Source organism: Sciurus vulgaris, assembly GCF_902686455.1.
Source record: "Sciurus vulgaris genome assembly, chromosome: 13".
In the NCBI taxonomy this organism is placed as follows: Eukaryota; Metazoa; Chordata; class Mammalia; order Rodentia; family Sciuridae; genus Sciurus; species Sciurus vulgaris.
In genome coordinates this window covers 100,088,104-100,102,196 of record NC_136474.1, presented here as the reverse complement: position 1 = coordinate 100,102,196, position 14,093 = coordinate 100,088,104, and the positions used below count along the sequence as shown (strand labels likewise).

The window sequence follows — 14,093 nt, the reverse complement described above, 5'->3', positions numbered from 1 at the left end:
GGCCTCCCTGTGCACATCCTTTGGAGCACCCCCACCTCTGGAGCTGTGTCCAGGCACCTACCACATCCCTTCCCTCCAGAATCTGGCTCAAGGGGAGCCCAGACAGAGCTGGTGGCTATGGTGGCAGCACCAGGGAGGTTCCTGCGTGGAGCTGTGTTAAAGAACAGGACAGAAGCCATGGCAGTCTGAAACATTTCAGTAAGACCACACTGCACAGCTGCCCTTCAGAAATGGCAGCCAGATGGTGCCTTGTGTCTTCCACAGGACCCTGTGCACACTCACCTCAGAGCTCACCATCAGCTCCGGCACGCTGTGTACCATGGACACAGTTGCTGTGGACAGTGGCACCTGCTGCTCGCCATTCTTGCTCTGCAGCCTTTGAATGCAAGAAGACACCCAGAGAAGGTGCTGTGCTGGGCTCAGCTGTGGCGGGATCCACCCTGTCCGTGGTGCCATGCCCGCTGACCCTGCACAGCACCCTGCCCTGTGGCAGCTGGGGATGCCTCCACTGTCTGAGCAGTCAGGAGAGCACCAGACGTCAAGCTGTCGGCCAGCCACACTCTGGGCCACAGAGCACAGCCATCCCAGTCATGCTCACGCCTGCAATCAGTCAGTCGCATCCAGGGTCAAAAGCCTTTAATTAACTACAAATTCACCAGACCCGTGAACAGACCTTAACGTGAAATGGGGAAAAAAAAATTCCAGCGAGTGTCAGTCACACTGAAGACTGACAAGAACCACTTTATCAGCAGTTGCTGGCCCGCAGTGCAGGAAAAGAGGGCTCAGGTGGGAACATAGCCACCTGCAGAGGAGGCATGGGTGAGCCTATAGTCCCCAGCGGGAGGGGAACAGACCTGAACCCTCCAGTACACTCCCACCACGCCTGAGTAGAATAGATGGCATGATCTGGGGCTTCCACAAACCAAAGAAGGAAAACCAAAACCAGCCTGGCTTGGGTGTGGCCAAGGGAAGGGTGTCTGTGCTCTGAGCCAAGCCCCATGCTGCTCCCCTCCCTTCCCACAGGCCTAGCCTCACACCCCAAGGGGGCTATTCCTCCCTCCTAAGGCTACTCACTGGGTTAAGTCCTGGCCACACTCGGCGCACAAGCCCTTCATGACGACCGGGTGGCTGCATCCTTCCAACGTCACCAACAGGGCTCTGCAAAATACAAGATCGAACAACTGCTGACCCTGAGGGGAAGGCCACTCAAGCCTGTGGTGTGCCACAGTGCAAGAAAGGGCTCCAGGGCAGGCACGGAGCCTTCGTGTCACCTCCCCTCCGGCCCTCACTGCTCCAGAGGCCCACGCCCCGCACCAGCCTTGGTTTCTTTGACTATAAAATGAAGGGGCTTTTCCCCTGTGGTTCTCCCTCATGGAAAACAAAACAGGACAACCCCCTGCTACATACAGAAGAGCTAAAAATAAGGATGTCTAGTTAGAGACCACAGAGAAAAGGCCTCAAAATACATCAAATACATCGAATACGTGCCTGTGACCCCCTGCATTTCTGATGAGTTTGTGGAACCCAAGCTTCACTCGCTATCACAGTGGGGAGCACATGCATGATCCTAAGGATAACAAGCTGTGGCTCATCCCACGGGTGGGTCCCCTTCCAGACAGCCTCATGTTCACCTCAACATTTTTTCAGGTAGAACTTTTATAATATTCCTAGTTTTATATAGATACAGAGATGATTTTTCTCCCTATGTCCTCTGCTGGTCTAGCCCTTACCTAATGCTTACAAAACGTATAGAATTTGTATGCTGAATGTCAAAAACACTGATGCGAGAAATCAAAAGTCAAAATAAGACTCATGGATTGGAAGAACACAGCAAAGATGTCAGTTCTGTCAAATGACCTACAGGTCCTGACGCCTATCAAAATCCCAGCACAGTTTCTGTAGGCACACATAAGCTTATTCTAAAAGTCATGTGGAAGGCACTGGTCCTCGAATACGTGAAACAATATCGAAAAAGACAGTAAGATGAGGGGGACTGCCACCTAGTCTCGAGTTGCCCTGAAAGCTGCAGGAGCCAGAGTGAGGTGCTGCAGACAGGGACACCCGCGAACAGTGCAGCACGTGAACGGCTCTGGCCAGCAACACAGCTGAGGTGAGGTGCTGCAGACAGGGACACCCGCGAACAGTGCAGCATGCAAACGGCTCTGGCCAGCAACACAGCTGAGGTGAGGTGCTGCAGACAGGGACACCTGCGAACAGTGCAGCATGCAAACGGCTCTGGCCAGCAACACAGCTGAGAAAAGACAGCTTTCCACAGATGTGCAGGTGCTGCTGGGCTTCACAGGAAGAGAACACACAGAACTTTGACCTGAGCCTCTGACCTCACGCAAAACCAACTCAAAACTTACACCTAACAAAAAAAAAAAAAGGAAGAAGTCTTCAGGATCATGGTCTAGGTAGAATTGTTAGACTTGACGCTAAAAGCTTGAGCCATAAACAGTAAGACTGATCACTGCATCGAAATTAAAAACTCCTGCTCTGGAAACACCCTGTGAAGGTGTAAAGACAAGCTATGCTGTGGGAAGCGTTTGCAGATCACAGCCCCAAAGGACAGGTATACAGAACTCTTCCAATTCCACAACCTTGCTAGAAAACAGGCAGAAGACACCAGGAGACACTTCACCAAAGGTGTGCAAATGGCAAGGCACACAGAGGACATTCCTCGCCACGGCCACCACGGCAAGACCAAAGAATCAGCTTCTCAGTGTCTCAAATCAGAGTGCGTGGGCCAGAGGCTGGCAGCAAGCCGACAGGCAGAGACCAAGGACAGCAGGATGTTCTCGTCCACCCTGTGCACCCCACAGACACTGGCCTCTTTTTCTACTGTCCACAACCAGGGCCACTACAGGCCTCTTCCATGGGACTGTAAGCCCTGGGCTGGAGCCACATGCAGAACTCAATAACTCCTGTTGGTTCAGAGAGCATGGCTTAGGCAGAGGGTGTCTCCTCCAGTCCTGAGAGTCCCTCCAGAAACACGTCCCACCAATATTTCCCCTCTCCCGAAGGAATCCTCTATCTGTAACATCATTTTAACCTCCATCTAAAACTCTTTGCCTCTGCTTACCCAAGCTTAAAATGAAAGGACAAGGCCCACCTGCACCAAACCGGCTTTCCTAACAAACTGTCTTGCCTCTGGAATGCTTCCAGGTTCTACAACATTCATGTTCACACCTACTGATGGCCTAGGAGCCACTCGTACACCAAGGCCCCAGAGCCCTTGCAACCAGCCATGGCACTCCTGACTCTCAGCCCTGCACCCCGTGTTCAAGATCCCCCTGGGCTTCATCCCGTATCTTGCACTGCTCTATCCCAACCATAACACTCAAATCCCGTCCTCCAACTGGAGCCTGGTGTCCCTCACCTGAGCACCAACGAAGTTCCAGGTCTCCAGCCCCTCCTATGGGCACATGGTCTCCCCTCTCCATGGCCCACGCCTGCACACCACTGACCAGTCATCTGGAGAGATTCACACAGCTCCTGCCCTATTCAGAACTGATCCTCCATGCTAAGACGTGCACAGGGTGGCCTCTAGGTTTAGGCAGAGCCAACATCAGCACCCAAGGCTCCTTCTGAAAGCCACAGGTCCAGAGCAGCCCTGGGCCACTGGGCCTCTGAGGGTGTGTTGAGGGTGATCAAACCCTGGGTGTGCTGGCACGGGACTGCCTTCTGCCATGTGGGGTGCTAGGGTGGATTCTACAAGAAACAGAGTAAACTGGTTTATGCAAAGGGCTTGTGGGTTTGTGATCAAAGATCTCAAGAGAATGGAGGACCAGGGTGGCAGGAGCAAGCTGCCTCCTCTGGGGCACAGCTAAGAGGAGAGGCATTCATTTACCTTACTGACAAATGCCTGAGGAGCATCCTTTTCTGCAAAGATTTTTTTCTTCAGTCTACAGTTTACTTTTCATTTTTTATTACTATTTTTTGAAGAGCAAGTTTTCAATTTTGATGAAGTCCCATTAATTGCACTTTGGAGGTCATGCTTATTAGGAAATCTTCGCCTTAAACAAGATTGCTTGGATTTCCTTCCACAAGTTTTAGAGTTTTATATTGTGCCATTAGGTCTGTGATCATTTCCAAGTCACTTCTCAATATGATATAAAGTAAAGGCCGGGATATTTTAACTCGCCTGTGGATTTGGCGCTCTAACCAAACACCCACCCAGTGCCAAAACACACATGAGACCTCAGTTCTGGAGGACGAAGACTGATTGAGTTTCACTGGGCCACAGCCCAGGGTGGGGCAGAGTGGGCTCCTCTATGGGCCCAGAAGCACCCCTGGTCTTCTCCTCAGAGGCACCTGCAGCTATAGTCATCCTTGCTGGGGGTTCTCATGCTGTCTCTCTGGCTCTTTCCCAGGGTCACATCTCCCTCTGACCATGGGAGTGGACCATTCTGTCCACTAAAGGAACACACAACTGTTGGCCTGTGTGACCAAGGCACCACAGTCCCGGCTCCTGCTCCTCATGGAACTTCCCAGGTACCCTGTGGACAACCTGCTGTTCGGTATCTGTGAGCCTCTGGACTCCAGGGCCATGTTTGTGGTGTCCATGTCTACTTTCACTCAGCATCCCACTGCCTTGATCGCTGTAGCTTTACGGGATTTTTTTTTTTTTTTAAACTTTTGTAGTTGTAGATGGACAGCATGCCTTTGTTTATTTTTATGTGGTGCTAAGCATGGAACCCAGTGCTTCATAAGTGCTAGGTAAGCGCTCTGCCACTGAGCCACAGTCCCAACCCCTATGGTGTGTTCTGAAACCACGTAATATAGTTCTTAACTTTGTCCTGTATTGAGACTGCTCTCCCAGATTCCTGCATTTCCATATAAACTTCAGAACTGGGTCATTGATTTCTACAATTTTACTTTTACTGACTGCACAAGTCATGTAGTTTTCTGCACTAGGGTCTTATTCTACAGCACAGATTCTGCACCCCTAGACACCTGGCTGGGTCTGGAGGGGGGGTTCTTGGTCACTGGTCAACATCCCACAGGGCACAGGATGCTGCTGAACACTCATCCAGCCCAGAATGTCCACATATGTGCATGATGGAGTCTGCGGTACACAGAGGAGGTGGACTGCCTGCTAGCATGTCCACCAGAGCTCTCAGCTTCCAGAAACCCATCCCAGTGAGTGCAGCAGTCAGCACACTCACCCCCCTGGAGTGCTCCAGGATTGTGTGATGGCTTACATCACCAAAGAAGTCCAAGGACTTGCAAGCGAGTGCCAGTGAAGCCGTAGACGCCTCCCCTCTGCAGACAACCCTGCACAGCTGTCCAAGGACTACACACAGAGGAGGCCACAGACTGTCCGCATCCCATAAACGCCTTGATTTCAAAATCTTGACATCTATTCTTGATATGTAACCTTACTTATACCCAAAGGAATTAAGAAACATGAAACTCTATAGTCATAAAAATGTTAAAATAAATATTTACTAAACTCAAGCTCTATCTCTCCAACTCCAAGTGACTCCAAGAGTCCCTGTCCCCTGTCAACTAGCATCTTGAAGGATGCTCCACAAGGTCAGCACCAAAGGTTCCCAAATGCTTCCAACACCACACTTAGCAGAGAGCACACATCTCCTCTGAATGAACAGGATTTCAGTGCAGGGCAGGGTCAGCTCACTCAGAAAGAAACAAAATAAGAAGCCACACAATTTTCTTAATGTGGAAAGCAACATTCAACTTAGAAACCTCACTGTGATGAACATGGACTGCCAATGCAGCAGCCTGACCAGTCTGAGAAGAAAGAGTCAACTGGACACAGCACCACTGCCATCACAGAGCGGGAGGAGCCCTGAGCCTCCAGAGGCATAGGACAGCATCTGCCAAAGACACAGCAGAGCCCAAAAGCTGTTGCAGTGAGGACAAAGCCTGAGTCCACTCGCTAAGCCTCTGTAAGTGCCAGCTTCTGGAAGTAGAGATGCACGAGAGTTCTGGGCTGGGTCTCTGCCCCAGAAAGCAGATGGGTGCTACCCAACGACAGTCCAGGAGAGAGCCCTGGGTGCTTTGGGCAGTCTATGACCTGCAGAAGCTTCAAAAACCTCAACCATGTAGCCACGCCAATGAGTTGTTTGCCTTTGGGTCAAAGTTCAGTGAGAATTCAAGGTATTTACAGGTTAATAAAGTATCTCTGTCAAGATACTTAATTACAATGGGAAAATTAGTGACTCTACAACAGGAATTTGGCAGACGCCAACACCCCAGCAATCGATATCTAACCTTACCATACAGGATGCATGGGGTTCACAGGCTTTCTGAAGTGACACCGCTGCTCTGCCCAGTCCTACTCACAGGCAGAGCCACAGTCTATCCAGTGCATATTCTTCATACCGCCTACAATAATGCCAGGAGGAAGACAGCCGAACTGACTCAGGACAGGCATGAAGGCAACAGAGCAAAAGGCTCCTGCTACAGGCATCCTCGGGAAGAGGGCTCTGCAGCACCAAGGCTGGCACTGCACAGGTGCCAACTCCTGGCCCTGGTGACTGCAGAGCAGCTGAGTGACAGGCTTTCATTTTGGGAACTGAAGTACTCATGGGAAGGTGGTGTGATACCTGGGTGAAACTCGTATGAGAATTCCTTGTAGTATTATTGCAACTTTTCTTGAAGACTTAAACTATGGCCAAAAAAACAAAAAAAAAAACAAAAAAAACCTGAAAGGAAACAGAGTTCTTGCTTTGCCTGGCGACAGGCTGGCATTTGAGGGGCAGTCCCCATCCAGCACTTCATCATCCTTCAGCTGGAACCGAGCTCCCACTGCACAGGCACTGCTCAAAGCACCAGGGCCAGGACAGCCTGGAGCACCTGGAGAGGCTGGGCTCTGACGACGGTCACCAGAGCTGTGGCTGAGGAACCAGGTCTAAGGCATGTGGAGGAGAACCAGAACAAGAATGGGCTGGTCCCCTTCCCAGCACCGCCAGAACTCTGAAGGGGCCACCGTGGAGACCGACTTCCAAGTCAACACAGCCGTACCTGCACAGGCACTAGGTGTGCCACCCGCTCTACTGCCCTCTGCTGGGGACAGGCCTCAGGACGCAGCCAGCAGCATCTGCCTCAGAATTTCAACAGCCGGGGACTCCAGCCTGGCAGAGCCTGACCACCCCTGAGGCACACCCAAGATAAAGGCCAAAGCTACAGGGTGTGCCCATCAGCTAACAGCACAAGACCAACGGCTCATCAAGGTTCACCACCCAACTAGTTCATGGTCAACGCAAAAACACATCAAAACAGCATGAAATCCCAGTCTTCACAATTTAAAGTACCATATGAAAACTACAGAAAATCTTTTAAAAGCTACTTTGAGCTGATGCAGTGGCGCATGCCTGTAATCCCATCTACTTGGGAAGCTGAGGCAGGAGGATCACAAGTTCCAGGCCAGCCACAGCAATTTAGTGAAACCCTGTCTCAAAATTTTAAAAAGGGCAGCGATGTAACTCAGTGGTAGAGTGCCCCTGGGTTCAATCCTCAGTGCTGCTGAAAAAACAAAAGAAAAAGCTACTCTGAAACACAAATATTAAATAAACATTTGCTCAAGTTCTTGAAATTACGAAGACCTGTACACACATTGTGCTAAAAAAGTAAAATGTAAAAAATCACCCAGGTATCTGGTCATAATCTTTAGGAAGTGTATGTATCTTTTAGAATATTTTGTAAACACATTGATTTATTCATTTTGTCTAGAATTCTTCCCCCCTAAATAAAAAAAAAAAAATTTTTCTTGAGATAATAAATCTGCATCATTTCTTATATTCAACTCTGATATCAGTATTGTGCATTATTTAAAAATGTGTTTAAAAAGGACTCATCCATCCCACCACACCCAAATATTTCACTTCACTTAATACATTTAAAAACTAACTTTAGAGAACACATGGGAATGGAGATAAGTTTGACAATGCACATGATTCTTAAAACCTGCACACCATTCCAGGCAGACAGGCTTCAGTCGCTGGCTCACAGGCCTCTCCACAGCACAGCCCAGTCAGGTGTGCTCACACAGCTAAGGAACAAGAAAGGATGCTGGTTTTCTGTTAGGCAAAAACTGGAACCACAGTGTGGCTCCACCTGAAGCACAGCTTAACCAGGTTTAATAGGTCTGATTAAACAAAGGGGCCATTTCCCTAGTTTTAGGGAAAATGTCTTTTTAACTGCATGATCTTTTAAATAGTGTAGCTGCCAACAAGAAAGTATACAGTTATTTAACTGAAAAATATCTACTTATTAATTCATCAAAATCCTCAATATCAAGATGAAAAAGAAATTTCCTTATTTCCAAAGCAAGCCTTCTTTCTGTAGGTGATTATTTAAGTGCATGGATGAAATGTGTTTGGAATTTCAAACACCTCTGAAGGTTTAGAGCACTGAAATGGGGAACTAATCCTAGAACAGAATGGGTTACAGTCTAAGTTGTTTTATTACAGTTTCTCTAAAATTTTTAATTCCAAAATCTACAAAGTAACAAAGATAGTAATACTGTCTGATACTGGTGAAAGGTTCTGCTTCTCACCAGCACTCAGCAGACCTGGCTGAGAGTCAGGCACCCGTCACACACAGCCCAGGCGCCACCTCTGTTGGTTCTCACCAGTCACCTTCAAGCATGTACCCTCTCTTTGGGGATGTCATTGTCTTTCCATGAATGGATGACAGCAATAACAAAACAGAAAAAGAAAGAAAAAGGAAAAGGCAGGGAGATCTGTAGAATATTCCAATAAGCAGGAACTCAGTTTCTGATGGTGACTTATTAGTGTATTTTTAATTCACATAAATATTACACAGGCAGATGTATACCACAGCTCCACCGACTTCCCCAGCTGGGGATGTCTACGGACATGCTCTAGCCATACACACACACACAGGGAAGGGCATTCACTGCGCAGCTCTCAATTCCAAACCTTGGTTTCCTTCCTGTGTACAGTGACCACAGCTCTTACTCCTGCCCGATGGACCCAGTGCTATGGAAACATAACCTCACTGCAGATCAAGGTGACAACCCAGCAGTTATTCCAACTTCACCCAAGTGCAGTATTAAGTTCTTTGTCTAAGAATAACCTCGGATTTTCCCAGGGAGGAAGGCAACAGAGACAACAGCCACGTGTGCCTGCTGCCCACGTGGGGCCCAGCCACCTGTCTGCACTGTGCTCCACCTCAGTGACCAGCAGCTCACTACCCAAGGCTCACTCCCACAGACCGCCACGGGACCCTTCCTTGCCTTAACCTTTTGTGCTGTTGAGAATTTATTAGACCTCCACTCTGAACTCCACAGGGACGGGACCAGAGTGGCTTCTGTGTCCCAGGGCACCTCAGAGTGCTGGCCACAGGTTACACAAGCCAGCCACACCTCTCAGTCTCACACATAGTCTCAGTAAAAACCACGCTACTGTCAAGTAGTGGAGGCTGACATGTCAAGTGCCACCTCGCCAAACCAATTGTTGCAAAGCCTGTGTTCAGCTGTATCAGACTTCACTCAGGCAGCTACCAGGCTCCAGCTCAGGAAGTGCGACTTTCTTCAAAACCCATGAAGGGGCTGGGATTGTGGCTCAGTGGTAGAGCACTTACCTAGCAAGTGTGGGGCACTGGGTTCCACTCAGCACCACATAAAAAGCAATGAATAAAATAAAGGTCTATTAACATCTCAAAATTTTTTTTAAAATTCTTTAAAAAAAAACAAAACCAATGTGATCCTACATGTATAATCAGAAAAATAAGAATGCGCTCTATTTATATATGATCTATCAAAATGTATAAATGCAAGCGACTTCATGTACAACAAATTAGAACAAATTAAAAAATTTTTGAAAAAACCACCTCACTTCACTTTTCAAAAATAAGCCTTTTGTAAGCCTAATGAAAACCAAGAGGAAGGAAGGTGGTCGCAAGAAACTCCAGGCAAATCTGCTGTGATGGAATTGTTCACACTGCCTGTAGGGCCCAGGTCCTCAGACCTCAGGAGACCCCACCGCTCCTACCAGGAGTCTGCAGGAGGGACCTTCCCAACACCACTCACAGTAAGTCAGCAGTCAGGGCAGGCATTGGCTCAACAACTCCACGAGGGACCACATCAGTCCAGCACACAGACCATGGGCTTGGGGCCAGGCTTCCCCCATGAGTAGGGCTTACATGTGGTCTTGGCCAGTTGGACTCCTACATGTTCCTCAGGCAGCCCTCCAAGAAGGCCATGTTGACACCCAAGCTTCGGATCAGTCAGCAGGGCTGGGAGCTGCAGGAGTCACAGGCCCGCTGGTGTGCGGCCGTGCAGAGAGAAGACAAGCTCAAGGACAGGCCTATCTCTGCACATGAGGTGAGCAGGGCAGGCCAAGACCCCTCCATCCCCTCAGCCCTGTTGAACAAATGCACGTGATCTGAGCCATCAGAGGGGTTCTTTAGATGGACACCCCAAATCTAGGTACAGATGTTTAATGCAAACCAAATTGGATGCTTTCTGTTCCGCATGATCTTAAGAACTCGAGACTTCGAGAACACCTCCAGAGAGCTGTCCATTTAAACCAGTCATGAAACAGTTGTCCATGTGATCTGGGGACATGCTCAGTAAAAGTCAAACATCTGGGGCTACCAGAGAGAAAGACCAATGGGTTTGGTCCAGCTCCTCTTTCCTGACAACCTTACTGTTCTGTCTACACCTGCTGTGAAGCCACCAGATAGGGCTGTGGAGTTGTTGCTGGTCATACAACCAGAGACAGACAGAAAAACAGGAAACCCTTCAAAATGAAGGGCTGAGCTCAGGCTCCTGAGAGGGAGTAAGACAGCTCTTCACTGACCAAGGAAGGTGACTACCACCCAACATGAGGATGGAATTCTACCACATTCTCTACGTAAGACAGGAAAACACATATCTACCTGGCATCTCTCATTTGAAATGTCTGCCCCCAAAGTGTTTTGGAGATTGGAACATGAGAATAAATTTTACAGTGAATAGCCCTAACATGATTATTAAAACCTGAAAATTTGAGAGCATTTTGCTAGCACTCAAAAAGTTTTGTTATCTTGGAGCTTTTTGAACTTTAGATTTTAGGATTAGTGATGCCCCACCTGTACAATTATATCGTGGGAAAAGGACTACTTAGCTGAAATTCATGAGTCGTGGGAACCTAGAAGAGATGGCTGTACACATAGAACTATGGAGAGTTCCCCCTATAGCTCTCTAGACATATGCCAGACAAGACACTGTGGTCCACACAGCACAAGGTTGATCATGTCAGGGGTGCTACCTTATTAAAGTTACTGGCAAACTGTCTTTTACAAAACTGTCAACAAGTGACTTAATTTAGTGAATTTCAAACCATGTCTCACAGAAGTACAGCAGGCATTTTCTGAGGAGCCATACAGTCCCAGTGGTACTGCACTTGAGTCAGATGCTCAAACACACCTGTGGAATTCAACCCAAAGCTGTGGAGCCCATTCCAGAGAAGCAGTTACAACTGCCAGAGGAAACACAACAGGGCTTTAAACTAACGCTTTTGTCAACTGCTCCTTCCTGAACCCACACTTCAGGCGTACACACGCAGGCACACAGAAATGCCACCGAAGATGTGAATGTCACATCACCATGATGCTCCCTGGTCTGCTCACAAAACTCCACCTAAAAATACATATAAAAATCCCAACAGGAAAGGAGGCATTTTAAATTCAAAGTGACACTGCTTGATTTTCTAAAGCAGGGGTCTACCTGCTACTCCTGGATTGGTGGGGAAAGGGCCAGTGGACTTCTCAGGAGTCCAGGAGCACCTCTGGTGTCACCTGGAAGCATCACCTGAGAAGGGATGCCAGTCATGAGTTTCTGAAAGCCTGCAACAAACCACTACTATAAAGCACCCCAAGGTCTCAAACATCAAAAAGAAGATGACAGCGGTTGCTGGAGCGTCATTGGGCAACTGCTTGGCTGACTGGTGAGGCCAACCACCTGGGTGGCCTGATTCGCCATCTGGGCCTCAGTGGCCCCTCTGTACAGCCACAGGAGCGGAATGAAACGAGCGGAACTCTCCAATTCCAATCTTCTACTAGTGAACTCAGAAGCAGTGAACTTTACCCCCACAGTAGGTGGACCGAGATTAAATGCTAATCAGGGGCCAAGTGAACATTAGGTAACTCGGCTGGTGTGCCAACACGGTGCCCACCAAACTCACAGCGCTGACCTCTGAAAGGAAGCCACCAGACAGCACTCTCGGGGTACAGCCCTGAAGCAGCACATTGTCTGCCTAGGGCCTCCTGCCCCTGTCTGAGAGTATGCCACAGGCAGGAGTGAGTGTGTGACCCAAAGCCCAGCTACCCAGGTTCCGTCTCCAAAGATGCACCGCTGCCTTTACGTGGGAAGTGAGGTCGGGGAAGACAGTGAAGCAGAATGCTCTGGGTCTGTGACCAAAAGATGGTGCTGTCCTAATCCTTGTTTGTGCAGAGTGGCAAGTAGCAAAATTCAACACAGGCAGGGTGGTGCCAGCTCAAGGGAGAGGAGAGTGGTGGGCAGCCACAGAAAGGGTGGTGTCCTTCCAGAGAGAAGCTCTCACACACAGGGAGGCCAGCGAGCCTCAGCACTCCCGCAGTTTCTGTTCCCTGGACCAGAACCACAACAGCTGTACGTACACATGTGCCTGTGTGTTAACTCACTCAGAGAACACTGGCAAATTCACACAAAAACCGGACCCTCGGTGCTCAAGCACCTTAGAAAAGTACACGTCCCTCTGCGAAGCCTGAGAGCTGTGGACTCCATACATGATGATCCTGTCAACTGGACACAGCCCGGGCTGTCCCTTCCTCAGCTATGACGCAGAACCACCAGGTTTCACAACCGCGTTTCACAGAGTTTACAAGTGTTTAAAAACATGCCACACGCCCCACAGCTTCTACCTCAATAACAAGCCTGGAACCTGCCTGAGTAGTCCCGCACTCACGGCCACCCCAAGTTGTCTTCACTACAAAGGTGGAGTCCATCTATTACAGGTGAAGAGAAGTACGTGCAGTTTCCCCAAAGGGAGCAACTTTGGGTCGCTAAAAATTCCATTTCCAACTTAAAATGCCTCCGAGGTAGTCCCATCTCAAGGGGTGGTGCCCGGCTTTACCAGGGCGCGCAGCTGCCGGGGGCGCCCTTTCCAGGTTCCACCCAGCGCAGACCTCCTGGTGCCCTTGCCCGCCCCGGCCGCTCCTCCCGCGGTGCCCGGCCCCGGGACCCCTCTCCCCGACCAGGGCCACTCACCCAGGGGCCACCACCTGGCCCGGCTGCGCGCACAGCTCCCGCACCACGCCCGCGCGCTCCGACCTGAGCCTGCGCTCGGCACGCGCGGCGCGCACGCAGCCCCCAGAGGCTGCACGGGCCGGGGCGGGCCCGGTGGGCTGCGCGGAAGAGGCGGCCTCGCACACTGCCAGCACCGAGCCGATGCGCACAGTCGCGCCCGCCGCCACCCTCCACTCGAGCAGGCGCAGCGGCGCGGTGCCAGGGCAGCGCACCTCGGCCACGGCCGCCGTCGGAGCGCCTGCGGCGGGAAGGCGGGCCGCAGGCGGCACCTCCATCGCGGCCGGGGCGGACGGGCGGCGAAGCGGGGGCGCTCAAGGCGCGGCGCCCACCGCGGGCAGCGGCGACGCTGCGGTTCCCGCTCAGGCACCGGCTTCACCCGCCGCTCCGTGCGCGCCCACTTCCGGGAGGCGGGCTGACGTCACGGCGGGCGGGGCGGGAGACGTGCCGTCGCGTGCGTGCGCCCAGGCCCTGGGTAAACACCGGGGCCCACGCGGGGCCACACCCGCGGGGCGGGGCACGGGACAGCGTAACTGAGAGTCCGGGCGTGCGACGCGGGCCGCTGCCAAAGGACTACCGGCGCGCACTGAGTCCCGACGTCGCGGGACTACGGGTCCCGACATGCAACGCGAGTCACCGTCCCTTGACTCCCGTCGCGCACTGAGTCACGCCGTCGCGAGACTACGGGTCCCGACGTGCAACACGGGTCGCCGTCTCCTGACTCCCGTCGCACAGTGAGCGACCAGGCGTGGCGAGACTGCTATTCCCGGCATGCAGCGCGAGCCCGTGCCGAGCCTTGGAAGGCGCGCTGCGCGTGCCGGCGTCGCCAGGCCAC

At 51.0% G+C, this 14,093-nt stretch overlaps 1 protein-coding gene across 4 annotated transcripts in view; it reads right to left on the bottom strand.

The window, feature by feature from the left end:
* CTDP1 (CTD phosphatase subunit 1) overlaps positions 1 to 13,749 on the bottom strand; it is a 50,353-nt gene extending 36,604 nt beyond the window's left edge. The window contains exons 1-3 of one of the 4 annotated variants that reach the window (XM_079109422.1): positions 13,223 to 13,749; positions 1,075 to 1,158; positions 283 to 376 (exon numbers count right to left, since the gene is read on the bottom strand). In XM_079109422.1, coding sequence (XP_078965548.1) covers positions 283 to 376; positions 1,075 to 1,158; positions 13,223 to 13,536 — 492 coding nt within the window. In that variant the 5' untranslated portion in view covers positions 13,537 to 13,749. The remainder of the gene's footprint in view (positions 1 to 282; positions 377 to 1,074; positions 1,159 to 13,222) is intronic. The other 3 variants (XM_079109421.1, XM_079109424.1, XM_079109423.1) reach the window with 3 other exon arrangements.
* Positions 13,750 to 14,093: the final 344 nt, after the last annotated feature.